Source organism: Abrus precatorius, unplaced genomic scaffold, assembly GCF_003935025.1.
Source record: "Abrus precatorius isolate BTA unplaced genomic scaffold, Abrus_2018 Scaffold7, whole genome shotgun sequence".
Taxonomy (NCBI): domain Eukaryota; kingdom Viridiplantae; phylum Streptophyta; class Magnoliopsida; order Fabales; family Fabaceae; genus Abrus; species Abrus precatorius.
The window spans coordinates 11,924,698-11,944,345 of record NW_020874417.1 but is presented as its reverse complement, the minus strand read 5'-3'; the positions used below and the strand labels follow the sequence as shown (position 1 = coordinate 11,944,345).

Sequence of the window (19,648 nt, the reverse complement as noted above, 5' to 3'; positions counted from 1 at the left end):
CTGGTTTTAGAGTCTTGGACTTAATTGACCTCATATTGCTGTCGCTGCTATCACTTTCTCTTGTCAAGCCCAGTCCTCATTGCCTCTGCCATTTTCACTATTTAGTTTTGTTTTGTTTTGTTTTTTTTTTTCAAGTTTCAACTATCAATGACTGATTGACTATCTTCTCTATTGCCAGCATAACATTTGGGGGGAGGGGTAGTGGTCATGTCTGGCCCTTATTTTGTCATAGGCACACCTTGGCTCCTATCTACGTCCTAAGATGCTTTGACCTTGTCTTCATCCCAAGGGGCTGGAATTGGAGCTGGAGGAGACCCAATTTTTAATTGATGCTCTTCTCTTTGAATTGGAAGGCATTGAGTTAGTTTTGGGCATGTCTTGGCTGTCCATTCTGGGACCTATGACAATTGATTGGAGCAAACAAGTGATGGAGTTCCTGTGGAACAAAAGAAGAGTCAAGGTTTGGGGCTGCAGTAAGCAGGCCGTACAAAATGCCCCTTTCTAGAGTATTGTAGAGTCTTCCATTCCACAAGTGGGAGAGCTAATGCTCTCTACTGCAATTCTGCCCAAATCAAAACACAATAGGAGAGCTAATCATCTTTAGAGAGTTGAAGAGGTTGCCTCCAAAGAGGAGCAAGGAACATGCTGTCAATTTATTAGAAGTGCAAGGTCTGATTAACGTGCGGCCATATTAATATCCTCACCATCATAAGAATGAGGTAGAGAAACAGGTTTGGGGCTTGCTGCAGCAAGGATTGATAAGACACAGCCAAAGCGCTTTTTCTAGCCCTGTTATTTTAGTTAAGAAAGATGATTCATGGAGGATGTGTGTTGATTATTGCGCTCTAAAAAAAGTAACTATTCTGGATAAGTTCCCTATCCCTATGATTGATGAACTCTAAGATGAAGTGCATCTGTGCATGGACTTATGACTAGAGATTGCTTCGTTATGTGGCACAAAGTAATTTTGATTATTTTTTATGTCAACCTAGTGATAATTCCAGGATATGTTTTCTGTTGGAGATTCAGTGCAGTCAATGGGCCCAAGTGCTAATTTGGTGCAGCAACAATCTAATAGGCCAACCATTTGGAGGGTATATGTGAGAAGGAATGAGAAGAATAGGGATTGATGATGTGGCAGGGGATGTAGTGTGTTTGGTGTGGGCCCTGGGTGGTTTTGAGTGATTTTCTGTTATATTGGGATGGAGTGAGGAGAGAAGGTATCTTGGAAAAGGATAGAGAGCTATAGCGCTCTGTTAGGAGCCTTGCTCTGTGGACAGGAAGATCATTCCTGGATTTTCCTTTTGATCATTCAATAAGACAAGCAACATTTCTCTGTCGAATATATTTTGCAATTGTTCCTTTATCTCTAAATGATTTTGCATAATTATCTCTCTATTTTGCATAACTCACCATTATAATTTTTCTTTATCTATGGTCTTAATTTAACTTGGAACTTTATTCTATACTTGCATTGAAACTTCTAGTGAATGTTTGATTTCAGATTGAAGCAGAATGCTTGCATAGGTGTCCTCTTTTTTATCCCTTTGATTTGTTGTGGATAAATTGTGTTTATGATTTGAGTGCTTTGTTCAATGCTTAGCTGCATTTTTCTAGTTTGAGGGAATCTTATTCTTTTCTGTGTTGGGTTTTTCTATACCTATATTTTCTAAAAATATCTTTCCTGGTCTGGATCTAAAGGTATAGGGGAACCATCGTAACCTGTTTTCCCTTTACTGCACAAGTCCTATTCTCTCTTGCTTGATTTAGTTCACTTTAATTTATCCTCCCTCTTGGTCATGAAATTGTGATGGTGTTACTTATCTTGGTTAGTGAAAGCAATCTCTTATTATCCTCCCACTTTGATTTCTACTGTAGTTATCAGAACTTGTGAATGCGGAAGGCTATAGTGAATGGATACGCTTAGTAGCGGAGTTTACATTAAAATCTTTGCAATCTTGGAAGGTATGTGTAAGACATTTAATATGTTCCCTAAAAGTACTATACATTTTGTTTAGTGAATGACTGGATCCGTATGTCATATATTCATAGTGATTGGAGATTCATCTATACTTATGTATGCATGTATCTATGTGTGTGTGTTCTTTTTCATCTTTTTCCTGCTTTCTGACTGTAGTAGGATTCATTATTCATTCTACGTTGGAAAAATTGGCTGGATATTAAATATGTGGTTCTTCTTTCAGTGGGCTGGCAGCAGTGTTTACTACCTTCTAAATTTGTGGTCTAGATCAGTGACGTCTGTGCGGTATTTCAAGAGTGACAAACCTAACCTACTTGATGAATATGTTCCTAAAGTTATAGAAGGTTTTGTATCATCAAGATTTGATTCGTTGCAGGTCAGATTCTTTAACACTATACTCACATGTATAACATAAGTGAGTCAAGTATTTAATCTTGATTGAAGTTTTAATCATCTATTTACTGCAGTCTGAACTATCAGATGAACTTGGTGAAAACCCACTTGACAATGTTGAAGTACTTCAAGATCAGCTTGAATTTTTTCCATACCTCTGTAGATTTCAGGTTCATGCTTTTTGATGCTTCTGCTGTTGTATAAAGAGTTACATGTTATCATGAAGTTGTAGTTCATGATTATGTTCATGAACTTCATATTTAGTGATTATGTTCATGTTTTAACATCTGTATTGATTCATTCAATTTCAGTATGAAAGTTGCAGTTCATATTTAATGAAGATAGTCGAGCCTATCATGCAAACCTATATGGTATTATTGTGTAGTTATTTGTGAAGTGTGTCAAATTTGTTATACCATTTTAATAAAATATTCTGCTTCTGTAATATACATTAATTTTATGTGTAGAAGGAAATCCATGTGGATAGTTATGAACTCTCTGTAACCGAATCGAAACTTGCTTGGTTCACACACATAGTTGCTGCAATTCTCAAAACAAAACAGATTTCTGGGTTTAGGTAATTGCTTTAACCATTGGAGGAAAATCAGCACTTTTGTACTATAAAGTGTTAAGTTGTCTTTTTTTTTTTTTTTGTATACTACAGTGGAGAATCACATGAGGTACTTGATGCGGAGATTTCAGCATGTGTTTTGCAGTTGATTAATTTTACTGACAGTGGATTTCACAATAAGGTATGTGTCTATTGAGGGTTAAAATTAGTGTATCATAAAGTATCAAGAAGGCTACATGGAGTGTGCTCTGGCATATGTTTTTTTCTTGTTCACTATGGTTGAGTATTTATTTATACAAGTGTAACATCATTATCTTTGTGTTGACGTATTCTTTTCCTTTTTTAGACTGTAGGCATTTTGTTGACCTTTAAAACTGAGTTTGAACCATGTGATGTAAGTTCAAGAACAGTTGAACAACCTCAGATTTGTCCTTCATCAAATATATCCAAGAAACACATGTATAGTCATCAATAAAGGAGACAAACCACTTAGCATTAGATATATTAAAAATAGGAACTGCCCCCCATACATCAAAATGAAAAAGATCAAAAGGTTCAAAGTTTTAATAATAGATGTCCCACGTTGGCTAGGAATAGGGTTGCCAATAGCGGATAGCTTTGTGGGCAAATAGCAGGAGTCATGTAGCAGTTGAAATATACAGGTTACATATATAAAAATTTAAGCATTAATGCAGTATATTAATAAATAAGCTACATAAAAATTGAAAGAAGCCATATTAAAAAGGTGACATAGGATTAACTCAAGTCAAAAGTTCAATTGTTCAAACTTCAAAACGAAGTACTGAAAATATTAAATACAGATAAAGTTCAAAACAAAGTACTGAAAAGTGAAAACACTAAACAAAGACAAAACAAATCCATTCATTCAGTCATTCTCATTCCCTTTTTTTCCCTATATAATTATCATTCTCATTGTTAGATAGTGAGTCATATCCTTCAACTTCTTCTAAATCAATGTCTTGATTGTCTTCTAATTCTTTTTCTGATTCTTCCAAGACTGCAGTATCTTCAACTTCAGCCATATGTTCTTTTCCATTTTTGGATGAAGATGCACTTGCCAAACCTTTCTTTCTCTTAGATGCAGCACCAACAACATTAGGGGGTTTCTTTGTTTTCTGAAATCTTTGCCTAGTATATGTTATAGGCTCTCCAACTCCTGAAGCTATGTAAACATCTTCCCAAATAAGGATATTATCATTGTTATTCTCAAAGACCCTCTCATTCCCAGCATCATCTTCATCGACATCCATCTTCCCAACTTACCATTCACATCGATATCATTGAGTGAGATTGGGTCAATCTCATCCCTAAAATTGTATCTTCTAAGCAATGCTTGGTTATATTTGACATACACTAAATTGTGCAGTCTTTTATGCTCAAGCTTGTTCATTTTAGAATGAATTCGCAACAATAAGTTGAATAAAAATTAACAAATTCTCTAAGTGACTAAGTATAGAAACTATTATCTACTAAGTTAATTGTTAATTAGTAAATTACTTGCTCAAACACATTCCAGTTGCGTTCACATCCCGACGCACTACATGGCAAGCACAAGATCTTTATAGCCAATTGGTGTAAATTTGGCGTTGATAGTCCATACATTCCTCACCATTCTGCTACAAATCTAAATAAATATTATACAATAATGCACGTAACAAGGGTTAAAATTTAGAATTGAGAAAATTTCATAAAGTTTCTCACCTGATGCAATTGTGTTCCTTTGTGAAATTGCAAATTTATTTCAGTTTTATAAATCCGTAGCTCGTCAAGAATCTTTTGTTTCACTTCCAAAGTAGGCTCCAACTGCTAAGTGTATGCATACAGCCTATTTGTCACCTCAAAATCAACTTTAATTGAGGGATTTTTGTAGAAGAATTCTGGATTTAGGAAGTAACCAGCCGCATGTAATGGGCGATGAAGTTGACAACTCCATCTCTTATCAATAATTTCAAAAACCTCCTTATATTTGCTTTCATTATTCTCAAAAGATCTCATAATAGCTTCGTTAGCCATTTGCATTGCCTCATAAATATAACCCATGGCTGGTTTTTTGTCACTATCAACAAGGCAAAGCACATGCCATTATTCCAAAAAGTAGGCATGAGTACAATTTTTGTTGCTTCCCTTTGTCCTCGGAAAACTGAAAATACCTGTTTGTGCCAAAGAACTACTCCTAAATGAAGAACTAGAAATTTAATGCCTGTCAACGTAAATCATAACATGTATAATATATTTGAACTTGAACATTGATCATTAGAATTAACAAAGCTAGTGGTGATGGCTTTTGAAAATATTTTTTCTCTAATGAAGCGACAGTCTATCTTAATATGTTTGGTCCTCATGAAAAAATGGATTTGATGCCATTTGCATGGCTTCCCCATTCTTGCAAATGAGTGTCATTTGTGGAAACTTCCCAAATCTCAATTGTTTGAGCTATTGTTTAAGGCAAATAAGTTCTCAATTCTTTTACTTTCTGTGTTTCCAAAAAATCAGATTACCTGATTACTTTGGGGGAGTTTTTACTTTTGTTGCTATTTACTTGTATGTTTTGCTTAGGAGCTAAGACTTCTTATTGTAATTATGAATATGTCATGGATCAATTCAAGCTTTGAGGAAGTAGGAACTATTGCAAATCCATTTTAATGATGTCTTCTAAATTTATCTTTGGTCCTCCTCTTAACTTTATAGTTTGTGTTGAGTTGTGAGGTTTCAGGTATAGGGAAAGAGAGATAAATGAGAATGCAACACTGATTGCTATCAACTGAAATGTATTTCATTAATAAATTACTTTGTTCATTAAACCTAGAGCATTATTCATTATCAAAACTAATTATAATCCTAATCAATTAAGAAAACAAATCATGGTAATACAAAAAAAATACAGTAACCAAGCCTAAGCGATAATGAGGGAATAAGGAAACTTATCCTAGAAGATTATCTAAGATATGGGCCCAATTTGGATAAACTTTTGTAGAAGTACCTGTAGGAGAAGAAAATAAGGAGATGAATTAAATAGAATCAATCTCATTAGTCAAAATCAACTTATGCATCTCAGGTTTTGGAGAAGTTGATTGGGAAAGCTTCTACAAAGGTAAAAGAGCACAAGAGATTTAGCTTATGAGAAAGATTTTATTTATTATATCTCTTTATTTTCTTCTTCTATAATTACTTTTGCAAAAGCTTGCCGAAACTGGATTTTGATAAATATTTTCATAAACTGTTAATATAAATTTTAAAGGAGCTATTCAGTAAAATTTGTCAATTTGATACAATTCAGGATTTTTTTTAATATTTTTGAGCTTGACGAATTACTTACCTAGGTTTTTCAGGTTCAGAATTTAATTTATACACCAATTACCTACTTAGTTACTCATTTTAAAGATTTCTTTTTCTCTTTATTTTATGTTTTGGATGTTAGTAAGAGGTTGTAGTTGTGTTTCATTTTAAATAAGCCCTCCTTGAACGGACTAAGTCTAGTCCTATTCCTTAGCTTCTTATGTTTATATTTGTTGATACTGTTGGATAATTTAAGAGGTGTGGAGATGTGAGCAAGCAAAGACTTGATCGTGCTATACTAACTTTCTTACAACATCTTAGAAGGTGTTATATAGGTGACCAGGCTGTTCTTTCTTCCAAGGTAAGGGGTTGGAAGTTATTTTTCTTTCAAATTTCAAATATTTTTAGGAAAGTTCAGTAATGTCATTTTCTTGCTTTTCTGGACTGTAATTGCAGCAGTTATATGCCCGACTATCTGAACTTCTTGGACTTCATGATCATCTACTACTACTAAGTGTCATTGTAGGAAAGATTGCTACAAATCTAAAGTACTACACAAAGGTGACGGATTGTGAACTAGATAATATTTTGCAATCCTTTTATTCAGTTCACAACTTTTGAATCTCTTTTTGCAGTGCAAAGAGGTTATTGATCATACCTTAAATCTCTTTCTGGAAATGACATCTGGGTTAGTCTGGTTCCATCTTATATTTATAAATTATATATTTTGGTTGCTGTCTATCTAATTGGATTAGGACTTCGTTTTATTGCAGATACATGACGGGAAAGCTGCTTCTTAAACTTGATACAGTTAAACACATAATTTCAAATCAGAATGTGAGATGCACTTTTGACCTCCTTGTTGCTATTCTGTTTTTGTGTGCTATACTGTTTGAAATTATAGAGTTTATGTAGGAAAAAAGAAAAGGGAGAATGAAAACTCCAAATAGATTTATTTTGTGAATAATTTATGTGATACAAAATGCAAAGCTGTAACCTTTATTTATACTAGTCCTAAGCTCCTATCCCAAATAAAGTAAGGAAATCAACCATGAAATATAACAAACATTGAAACCACTCCTAAGAGATCATCTAACATACTTTGAAATATTATGCTACAATAATGATGCTATAAGATGTTTTCTAGATATTTTGACACTCTTCCTCAAGATATACTAAGCTTTATGCTTGTTATGAACAGTAAACAATTTTTTTTTAAGTGTACTTCATATGGTTGGCAAAGAAACTCAAGGAGGTTGGAGACATTGAGGAGATAAGCACTATAGTGTTAAGATGTCCTACATTGGCTAGGAATTATCGAAATACCCTTTATAAGGGCTTGTGTAGTCTTTTTATGAACTAGTTTTTAGGAGTGAGTTAGGCTCAAGTTTCTTAGCATAGTATAAGAGTCTATCTAGTCCTGTTGGGCCACCTGCAGATGTCTAGTCCAAACCACGCACTAGATCTCCAGCTGTGGGTATGGGAGAGGTGTGTTAAGATGTCCCATATTAGCTAGGAAGAGAGTCAAAATACCCTTTATCAGGGCTTATATAGTCCTCCTCCTATGAGTCAGCTTTTAGAAGTGAGTTAGGCCCAAGTTTCTTAATATGTAGGAAGATAACACAATAGTTGTTCAGAATGTTGCATGGCTAAGGAAGTATAACCTTGATAGAATGATCATATGCAATATTTGGAAACTTCAAACCTATATGCACAACATGATACAACATTTGTAAGGTTCAACGTTCAAACAGTAGAAAAACATACAAGTCTCAATAAACCTGGAAATAAAATTTGGGACTATATTTGACCTCAAAATGTCACACTAGTTGATAAGAGCATTTGGAGAACCGCAACACAAAAGCTATTTGTTGTAGTTGGAGAACCACAACACAAAAGCTATCTGTTGTAGTTGGAGAACCTAAGGCCTTATAAACCCACATTAGAATCCCATACTTCTAATGTAGGACTCAAGTCCTATACCTTGCAATTGGGATCCTAACATCGCACCATACTCTGCAGCACCAGCACCCACAAAGGTTGGCTGTGTACTATGCCCTTGACTAGTCCTGTGCAAACCCTGCAATGCCAACGTCACCACCCTTGCTGCTCAATTGAAGCTGAGAGACGTGGCAGACTATGATACCAATTGATATGAACCTTGAGAGAACCACACCAAAGATAGCTATTGTAGCTGCAGAGCCCAAAGCCTTATAAACCGCACATTAGAATCCATACATCCAATGTTGAACTCAAGTCCCATACCTTGCAATTGAGACCCTATCACAAATTCAATCACTTGCCCAGAATGATTATTCAAAGAGAAGTCACAAACAACAAAAAAGTGGCTGGCTGATTGATTGTCAGCAGTAATAGAAGTCATTACTTAGTAGAAAAGTCACTTATAAAAGAACAAATAATCACCCATAAAGTGTCAAATGACACAATCAGATATAACCACCACAAAGAATGTCAAGAAAATGACTCAAACCTGTCTAAATTGATCTCACGAGATATGAGATTTGTTGAGAATAAAGATAAACGCAGTGGAACATGATTTATGATAGGAATCTCTGAAGCATGGGTATGGCACTTCCCATGAAGTACCGGTAGTGGGTACGTACCCAAAAAAATTTGCAAAAAAAAAAAAAAAGTTGGGTACGGGAAGTGGGTACGCGGGTACGGTTTGGGTACGGGAAATAAATTTTTTTTTAATTAAAATTTTAGAGTTTTAGGTATTTTTTTTTCAAAAATCTGATTAAGTTGTTTCTTTCTTCCCTCCAACTTCCACATATCAGTACTTTCTCCAGCTTTCACATACCCGCAGACTACATACTATAGTTTTTCTCCTCTTATCTCAAACCTCAACCATCAACTTTCACTGGTGAGCGACAAACAGCAACAACAACAAATGACAATGGTGGCAAGTTTGGTGACCATCTCTTTCGACAATGGCAAGCCACAAATATGCTAAAATTTGTGTACTTTTATTTTATATACAATTTTTTTATATTTATTTTGTACAATTTTATGTGTCTATATATATATTTATTTATTTATTTATTATGATTTTAATTGACGTATCCCGTACCCAGTACCAGTACCGTACCCGTGTCCATGCAACATAGATATGAATAATTAATACATGAATTTAATAACAAAATATATAGTTACCCAATTACCATAATTATAAATATATTAATTTTTCTATTTACAACATTACTATAATTATATATTTCTGGCACTCCCCTCAAGCTGGAGTGTATAAATCATATGCATTAAGCTTGTTACATATATAACTAATATGAGGACAACTTAATGAATTGGTGTAGATATCTATCAGTTTATCATTAGAATTCACAAAGCTAGTAGTGATGACTCTAGATAAGAATTTTTTTTTTTAATGAAGTGACTGTCTATCTCAATGTATTTAGTCGTCTCATGAAAAACTGGATTTGAGGCAATTTGCAAATTATTGCAAAAAGGTGTCATACGTATAACTTCCCTAAATCTGAATTCTTTGAGCAATTGTTTAAGTCAAATAAGTTCACAAGCAGCTAAAGCCATGACTTGATACTCCACTTCTGCATTAGACCGTGCAACCACATTTTGCTTTTTACTTTTCTAGAAAATCAGATTACCACCAATGAGGATGAAATAGATAGATGTAAACCTCTTATCTAAGTCTACCAAGATCTTTTGTGTGGAAGTGGTGAGAAATGTGTTGCTTTACTTGTTCAATGCCACCGTGATCATTCCTTGTAATGACTGTCATCAATGTACATAATCACATAAATACAACCTGAGGCAGAATGATGATAGAAAACTAATTGATCAATTTCACATCAAGTCATACGTAACTGCTGAACCATTATGCTAAACCTACCAAACTATGCCCTTGGAGATTGTTTGAAACCATATAAAGATTTCCTGAGATGATAGACAAGAGTCTGAAAGACTCTCCTGGAGCAACAAATCCAAGAGGTTGCTCTCTGCAAGATCACCTTGAAGGAAAGGATTCTTGATATCAAGCTGATATGGAGGCCAATGGTGGATAACAGCCATAGACAAGAATAGTTGAATAAATGTCATTTTGGTAATAGGAGAAAAAGTGTCATAGTCTAAGCTAATATCTGCGTATAACCTTTGGCTACCATGTGAACCTTAAGCTGATTAACTTTACCATCAGGGTCAACTTTGACTGTGTAAATCCACCTGCAATCCACTAGAGACTTCCTATAAAGAAAAGGAACAAGATTCCAAGTACCACTGTTCTAAAGGACACATATTTTGTTAAGCATTGTCTTTCTCCTACCAGGATGTAAGAGAGCATTGTAGTCTTAGGAATAGAAACAAAAGACAAAGAAGATAGGCAAGTATAATAAAAGGGAGAGAAGTGATGGCAAGTGAAAGAAACATAATGAGGAGATAGATTACAAGTTGAGCATAGGGAATTGACATGAAGGCAAGTCTAGAGGAGGCCGGTCAGTAGGTGTAGGTAGCATAGGTGGTGGCTGATGCTGAAGGTGATACACTTGCAAAGGACGTGAAGGAGATGGTTCTTCAGGAGTAGGAGATGAGGCTGGTGGAGGATAGTGGAAAGTATAGAGATGAGAGGAGGTAAAGAAATAGACTCAAACAGAAGCTGAAGGACTTGGGTAGAGAAAAAGACAGATTCAAAGAAAGAAACATCGAGACTAGATAACAGCGAAGGATTGGAGAATAGCAAGTGAGAGTTTATCAAGTTGAGATGAAAGACGAGTGAGAGACACAATGAATGTGTGTGTCTAAACTACACAGTGGAATATTTATTTATAATAGAAATAATTAATGCCTATATTAAATAACAAAATATACAGTTATCTAGTTACCCTAATTACAAAGATATTAACTTTCCTATTTATGACATTACTATAATTGCATATTTCCGATGAGCTTCAAACCCAACCCCTGTCTATGGACTCACATGGCAATGTGAATGTGGCAGAAAAGGTGATGGGCACTAGCCATGACCAAAGATGGTGAGGCAATGCAATTGACAATGAAAATGGTTGGAAAGAGGGAAGGTCTATATTGGCTTTACTTGCACCTTTATTATACTTCAAGAATGTTAACTTAATGTGTTACCATAATATGACCATAAGCTCCTCTCTTCAAGCGTCACACTGTACTTTCATTGTCAAAATTGGATTCCGATTAATTATACTCAAAATTATTTTCTGTACATTTAATATGTCTGACATTTTGGTATGTGACATGATTACCAAAAGATAAAAATGTTGTACTTGAAATTTAAATACATGAAACCTATATTGCACACACATATATCAACCAACAAGCTTGGTTAAAATTGTAGTTTGTTTTTTATGCAAGAGAAATGAATGAAAGGATGAGGAAGATATAGATATATTAGGCACCTGCAATATATTAGGACATTACATATCCCTAATTGTTGAATTTGTTATTATACTGACTGCGTGAAAGTGAACTATTACTATCTAAGTACTTATCCTTTAAATTAACCACCTAATGTTGAAGCTGATCATCTATAAAAAAAACCAACCAATTTTGATTTGATTTATCCACTAATATATAGGATTACATTACATTAATTCAATATTTCATTTTTTTATTGTTTATAACCTGAAAAAATGGTACTGATTCCACCCAATATATGTGTGTATATGTGTGTGTAATATGACATGTTGAAAGAGGATTGGAATGGTACAAAAAAGGGGATGTTATATTCCCTGAACAGAATAATGAAATATCCTCACCAGTACAACAAAATTTTGCAATTCCTCTATATATCTTACATGCAAACTGGCTTGAAAATAGCTTTTCTTTTCTAGTTTTTTGTCCAGCAAATGAGTTGAGTCTAGTGTTTTAATTTCAAAATTCTATATGCAGGAAATTACATCTGTAGTATTTTAAAGTGCAGGGGCAAAAGGAAACATGCATATTTACTGACTAAGAAATTTATTTTTTGATTTCTGCATATATGCTTGTTCATATCAACATATTTCTAATGGTAAAAATTATCTTCTTTTTCAGAGGGAGCAATTCCCTTTTATAGAAAATTGGGAATGTTTTCGTAGCAGAACAACCATGTATTATACTATTGGCATGCTGATATTCTTGGAAGATAGCCCACTGAAATTTAAATCTTCAATGGAACCTTTTCTACAGGTTGGAAGTGTTTATTTGCTACCCACCATTCATGTTCAATTTGTTTTGATTGTGTCTCTGTTTCAATTTCTCAAGTATTAAAGAAATTACATCATGGAATTTTAGAGGATTTAGTTTGTTCTATTTGCCTTTTTTCTAGTCTTTTTATGTAGTTGAGTCAACTGGTTAAATCCTTTTGAAAGATATTCATCTGATTTCTATGGATATAATTTTCTTTTTCACCATACGGAAGATTCTGCTGGCAACTATCAACAAATAAAGGTCTGAATATGTACCCTTGTCCATCCCTTTGGCTGTGATTTAACTGCAAACTACTACTAATACGAATAAATCTTCGAACTCAAAATATTTTCTGGTTCTCGTTACTCCTTTTTGCCATAATTCAATAATTATTTAACAAGGTTTTGTCTTCATGAAGTGTTGTGAAAATGATGCTTGTTGCACCTCCATTACATCATGCCTAACTTGTTTAGAAATATAAAATGTAGCCAGGAAAATGCATGCGATGTATAGTACAGTACCGGCAGTATATTATTGATTATTGGGAGGTCCTGTTGATTATTTTACATTATGATTGATGTTTCCTTTTTATTTTTTTTATAATAAGGTTTTGCTAAGATTGGAATCAACACCTGATGCATTGTTCCAATCAGATGCTGTAAAATACACATTCATTGGGTTGATGCGGGACCTTCGAGGAATAGCTATGGCAACTAATAGGTTGGCACTGATTAAAACGTCTTAAACTCGTTTGCAAAGGCTCTATTCTTTTGTCAACTGTGTTAATTTATTTTGATTTCTTTTTAACAGTCGTAGAACATATGGGTTCTTTTTTGATTGGCTTTATCCTGCACACTTGCCACTTCTTCTGAAAGGCATTGCACACTATGCTGATATTCCAGAGGTATGCTTATCCATATACTGCCAATTATAGAGTGATCACATACTGATGCATTTCAAGGAATAATTATATCACGTTAATTTTACTTTCATAATATGTAGGTGCATCATTTAACATTTTCTTTTCAAGGGATAATATTTTCATCTTAATTTGACTTTAAAAATCTTAGTCCTCATTCTTGAATGTGAGAATATTTCTTATTGTACTCTTTTCCTTCTTTTGACACATTTCCTGACTTCACACATATTGGAGTCAGACATTTACATTTTTGTTTCTTTTATCTCAAGATAAAATGAAATATGGAGTCAGGAAAATCTGCGATCCCTGACTGCATTAGAACTTAGAAGTAGTTGGGACTGTCACTCATATTAAAATTACTTTACCAATTACAATTACAAAGCCTCTTTGATGTGTAACCTTTTGAAGCAAGCCTCAAATTTCACCAAGTTATAACTGTTAATAGAGATCCAACTACCTGGATCTGAAGGGAAACTTTTGTGACAATAGCATTCTTGATGTACCTTGTTCCTTCTTAATGTAACAAAACTGTCATGTCTAAAGTGATCCTATACATCTTCTGATCAATATGACTATTTTATTTTCTCATATTGTTGAATACAGAGTTAATGCTTAAACTGCCATGTTAAAATCTGCCTCCAATATTTCTTAAAGATAGTTATTGTCCTGATGGAGGGATGTTTGATGTAAAAAACATGATGCAGGTAACAACTCCATTGTTAAAATTCATGGCTGAACTAGTGCTCAACAGAACACAGCGATTGATTTTTGATTCTTCTTCTCCTAATGGGATACTGCTTTTCCGAGAAGTCAGTAAACTGATTGTTGCTTATGGTTCAAGAATTTTACCTATTCCTAATAAGGCAGACATGTATGCATCCAAATACAAGGGGATGTCAATTTGTTTGGTAATTCTTACACGGGGTAAGTATGTACTATGACATATTACTATATTTCTATTGTAGCAGATTAGACTGTTCTTTTCGAAGCATGAAGTCACCTAGTTTTAGATCTATGAAACATTTTTCCACCGGATCTATTTTAAAATCAAAATGGTAAATCCATTTTTTAGAGCTACAATCTTCCAACCTGCTTTTCATAATTATCTTATCATATTATATTCTAAATATCCTTTTATGGTTTTCACTCAATTAAATGCTTTTCCTACTTGCTCCTTGTTAAGATGTCTTACATTATTTAAGAATAGAGCCAGAATACTCTTTATAAGAGTTTGGGTAGTCCTTCTATGAGCTAGCTTTTGAGAGTGAGTTAAGCCCAAGTTTCTTAATATGGTATCAAAGCCTATCTAGTTTGAATGTTGAGCTGCCCACAAATGTCCCGTCCTCTTGGGCCACCCATGCAGATGTCCAGTCCTGTAAATTGCACGCATTAGATGTCCAGTCTTAGGCGTGAGGGGGATGTATTAAGATGTCCCACATTGGTTAGGAATAGAACCAGAATATTTCTTATAAGGGCTAGGGTAATCGTCCTATAAGTTAGCTTTTGGGAGTGAGTGAGGCTCAAGTTTCTTAACAGTGTTAATGTTAGGGCTATAGGCTCAAATGGGGCCAAGGTTTACACTAGAAGAAAGAAGTGTATAGGCAAGGAAGGTGACGTGGGAGAGAGAGACATAAGTGGTTAGCTATGGAAGGAGTCTATTATAGTAGTGGGGTGGGTGTGTGTGAGAGAGTATCGTTTTGGAAATCAAGAAGTTAGTTATGGAGGGAGGGCACTAGCTCTCTGTAGGAGCCTAGCTTTGGGCAGTAGTACCCATTCTACTGATTTTTCCTTTTATATATCAAGTAATATCAGCTTCTTTTCCTCTTTTCCTTTTAAATTTCTCGTTTATCTTTATCGGTTTGTATTAGTTAAGAAGTCTCATGTTTGTGAGGAATAAAGCCAGAATATTCCTTATAAGGGCTAGGGTAGTCCTCCTCCCATGAGTTAGCTTTTAGGAGTGAGTTAGGCTCAAGTTTCTTAACACTCCTTTTAAGTACTTTTGTCAATAATATACATGCAGTCTTATTTCACCAATATGAAAATTATTTACAGGTATGTGAAATGTATGTATTGTAAAAGGTGATAGAAGTGACCGGATAAATTATTAGTATGCTTTTATTTATTGTAGAGGCTTGGTTACATAATAGTCAATTACTTCATTGACACTTGCATTTATTTATAATATTATCTTTTTATCCATTTTTTTGGTGTCTGAAGCAAAAAAGAATTGAGTGAACATTTTGAGTTTCATATATTTACATTGCTGATGGGTTTTATTGTGGTTATTTGCCTTTTCTGTGGCAGCACTATCGGGGAACTTTGTCAACTTTGGTATTTTTGAACTTTATGGTGATAGAGCACTTGTTGATGCTCTTGATATCACTATAAAGATGATATTATCAATTCCGTTGGCTGATATATTTGCATTTAGGAAGGTATTACTCATCCTTTATGATGGTCTCTACTATGTTGGTTAACAGTAGAAGTGCTTTACTCTGGTTGCTTCGAACTGTATGGTAACTTGCAATATATACATGTCCATTACTGCAAACACATTTAGTTAGTAAACCTTATATGCAATATTTCTATTTGTCTACTTAAGTGTTTAATTTTTCAATTTTTGAGGTAATGATTATTCAAGCAGTTTTGAATTACTATTTGGTTTGCTTGTCCTAAATTCTTTGAAAGTCAACTGTATACAAATATTTGATCTTTTTTTTTTTTCATGTACATTGTGTTTGGTATGTGCCTTTTTGCTTTATCCTGTTAACAGGGGCTGGGCTGGTCCTAATGTTTATATGGTTTTTTTTTCTGAAGTATAGCTGTTGGAATTATGTAATTATAGCAATGTTGTAAATAGAGAAAATAGTATATTTGTAATTATAGTAATTATGTAATTGTATATTCTATATTAATGATCCCTATTATAAATATATATTCCGCTTTTGTAGTAAAGACACATGGATTCATCTTCTGTTTGTCATTTTTCTCTCTGAACATGGTATCTAGAGTTTAATGTGAGGTAATCCGTGATTACCCAGTGGGCCCACTGCTCACTGGTGCAAATTTTTTTTCCAAAAACTGTCCTTAATCAGTTTTCGGTCCTTTGGACACTGAACTACCACTTGTACTGTTTCAATGAGTTTTCCAATGCTTTTTTTTTTTTTTTTTCCAACAACCACCGTTGGATCTTGTTTGCCTTGCTCAATTCAGCCTGTCCTGAAGTTTTGCACCAATTGAAGGTCCCATGCCCCCTCACATGTGGCTTCTACTCTTCAGTATTCTCTCTCCTCGCTGCACCACTGCCAGTGCAAGGTGGCATGTCCGACATTGTTTCTGGCTGCTGCTTGTTTCATTGGAGTCTCCGTAGGCTGCTGTACTCCCATCTGTGCTTTCTTCTCTAGGTTACAGATCACTCGTTTTTTGCACTTCTTTACTGTTCACACTGCCCCATGGCCACCTCTACCCCTCCGAAGGCAGACACCCTTGTTTCTAGCAACTATGTTACTGCCCCTCCATCCTTGGAAAAGTTGGATGGGAGTAATTACACCACATGATCTTCCAACATGAAACTTTGGTTAAAAGATCAAGGTCACGTTGATCATCTCACTGCTAAGGAGGACTCCATTGATGCAGCTGAACAATCTAAATGAAGTGAAATTGATGCTTAGTTATTTAGTGTCATCAAATCTACCATTCATCCTTCTTTGATGCAAAATTTTCACCCTCATTAGACGTGATTCTGTTTGCACACAGGTTAAAGAATTGTATATCAATGACACTCAGCACCTTTATGGGTTTTGTCAAAATTTCATGAATGTTTTTGCTCCTTAACGATTTGATGGCTCCATGACTAAATATTTGTGTCTAGTGACCAACATTCTCCATGACTTGAATGAAGTCTTGCCTCTTACTACCACAATAGGTAAGGATTGTGAAAATCGTTAACAACTTTTTATGTTACTTGCTTTGTATGGTTTACCAAAAGACTATTATGTTATTCGCGATCAAATTTTGGAGTTGTCTATGGTACCCAATATGCATTCTACACGGTCCACTTGCTACGGGTATTAGCTAAAACCCCATCCACTTCTATGGATGTCTCCTACTTCTACTTTTTCAGACTCCTCTACCCTAGTCTCACAAAGTAGTAATCGTGCTTGTTCTCTTAACATTGTACATTCCACACCTTTTGACTCTGCACCTTGGACCGTGCCACCATCACCTACATATAGTGACTTTCTTCAATAGTTTGAGGAGCACTAGGACTTTGGTTCGAATCTTTTTTTTTCTACATCTGATTATTTATCCTTTGTCACTATGACTAATGGGTCCCACACGCAATCTTAGGGTGTTGGTAGTGTCCACCCTTTTCCCTCTTTCTCCATGGATCATGTTTTTATGTTCCAAGATGCCTTTTTAACTTACTATCTATGAGTCGTCTCACATTTTCTTGATTGTATAATTTTCACTAAAGATTTTGTTTTTCATCAGGACTAAAGTTTGGGGAGGATGATTGACATCAAATGTGAGTCTTATAGTCTCTACTACTTGTTAAATACTTCTGCTCATGCTGATTTGGCAGTTGATTCTCCTCTTCTTATTCATACTTAGGACATCCTTTTCAACCAAATTACAACAACTAGTACTAAGTGTTTTCAAATTATCTATTTTTTTATGTGATTCGTGTCAAATACGAAAACATATTTGTAGTTCTTTTACTAGTTGAGATAAAAAATTTTGTTACCTTATTGGTGATTATTTTAGATATGCTTGATTATTTTTAATGAAAGATCGTTATGAGTTATTTTCAATTTTTATAACTTTCTTTTCTTGAAATTAAAACTTAATTTGGTTTTCTAATTTATACTATACAAAGTGATAATGGTTGTGAATAACTATCTAATCAATTTCAAAATTTTATGGCTTCTAACAATATCTTTCATTAAACCTCTTGTACTCATACTCCACAACAAAATAGGATGGTTGAACAAAAAAATATACATCTTATTAAAACTGCTCGTACTCAATTGTGTCATAGTCAAGTCCCTCATCACTTTTTGGGTGATGCTATTCTTATTGCGTGATACCTTATTAATAAAGTGTTGTCCTCTTTTCTTCGAAACCAATTTCCTCACCTTGTCATATCCTCAGTACTCACTAAGCCCTTCACCTTTTACCTCCTCGAGTCTTTGGGTCAACCTGCTTTGTTCATAACGACAGTCTCGGGCTTGATAAAGTCTCCACTCACTCTCACGAATGTGTTTTTCTTCATTACACTTAGTCTCAAAGGTTATAAGTGTTATTCCCCAGCTTTTCGATGCTATTTAGTTTCAGCTGATGTCACTTTCTTGACACCTAGTCCTCTTGCTTCAGTCTTAGAGTCTACTTTCCCTCTTCTAGCTTTTGTTCCTTTCCACTATCTTCCACTAGAACCATTTCAAGCTTTAGCAGGACCAACTCCTTCATGTCCTCTACAATTGTATCACCGTTGCTAGCCACTTTTTGTACCACTACAAGTGTTTGATGGACCTTCGTCTGACTCACTTTTGGTACCACTCACCCTTTGTCCTCAGGACTCCTGAAATTGAACTTTCCATTGGTCTTCGTAAAGGTATTTGCTCTATCCATAATCCTTCTTCATTATGTTTCTTTGACTTACCATCGTTTGTCTCTTTCGCATTATACTTGTCTGTCTTCCTTGTCCCCTATTTCTATTCCTTAGTCTACAAGTGATGCACTCTCCCATCTCGGTTGAAAGCAAGTGATAATTAATGAAATGTGTGCTCTTCAGAATTGTGGTACTTGAGAATTTGTTCCTCTTCCTCCTAAGAAGTCACTTGTTGATTGTAGGTGGATTTGTATGGTCAAGGTTGGTCTTGACAGTTATATTGATCGTCTTAAGGCTCGTTTGGTGGCCAAAAGTTATACATAAATATTGGCTCGGACTACGGTGACATGTTCTCCCCTATACCTAAAACGACATGTTTGACTACTCATTTTTATGGCTACTATCCGTCACTGGCCTATTTTTCAACTTGGTATGAAGAATTCTTTCCTTCATGGTAATTTTGTAAAAGAACATATGGAGCAACCTCCGAGATTTGTTGCTCAAGGCGAGTCTTCAGGACTTGTTTGTCATCTTTGGAAATCCCTTTATAGTCTTGAGCAATCCCTAAAGGCATCACGTTAGAGAGAAGGTTTTATCCTGAGGCATCACTGTTAACTTCATAAATTTTCATGATCAACTAGCAGATGTCTATACCAACTCTTTAAGAGGTTCTCAAATTTGTTATAT

General features: G+C 34.8%; 1 protein-coding gene across 4 annotated transcripts in view; it reads left to right on the top strand.

Annotated features, from left to right (window-relative positions):
• LOC113873837 (exportin-7-A-like) overlaps positions 1-19,648 on the top strand; it is a 59,356-nt gene that overhangs the window by 27,505 nt on the left and 12,203 nt on the right. The window contains exons 11-25 of one of the 4 annotated variants that reach the window (XM_027512177.1): positions 1,879-1,965; positions 2,205-2,357; positions 2,449-2,544; positions 2,686-2,745; positions 2,842-2,951; positions 3,039-3,126; positions 6,499-6,603; positions 6,699-6,803; positions 6,878-6,930; positions 7,016-7,079; positions 12,297-12,431; positions 13,039-13,151; positions 13,242-13,335; positions 14,055-14,274; positions 15,655-15,785. In XM_027512177.1, the coding sequence (XP_027367978.1) occupies positions 1,879-1,965; positions 2,205-2,357; positions 2,449-2,544; positions 2,686-2,745; positions 2,842-2,951; positions 3,039-3,126; positions 6,499-6,603; positions 6,699-6,803; positions 6,878-6,930; positions 7,016-7,079; positions 12,297-12,431; positions 13,039-13,151; positions 13,242-13,335; positions 14,055-14,274; positions 15,655-15,785 (1,614 nt within the window). The remainder of the gene's footprint in view (positions 1-1,878; positions 1,966-2,204; positions 2,358-2,448; positions 2,545-2,685; positions 2,746-2,841; positions 2,952-3,038; positions 3,127-6,498; positions 6,604-6,698; positions 6,804-6,877; positions 6,931-7,015; positions 7,080-12,296; positions 12,432-13,038; positions 13,152-13,241; positions 13,336-14,054; positions 14,275-15,654; positions 15,786-19,648) is intronic. The other 3 variants (XM_027512178.1, XM_027512180.1, XM_027512179.1) reach the window with 3 other exon arrangements.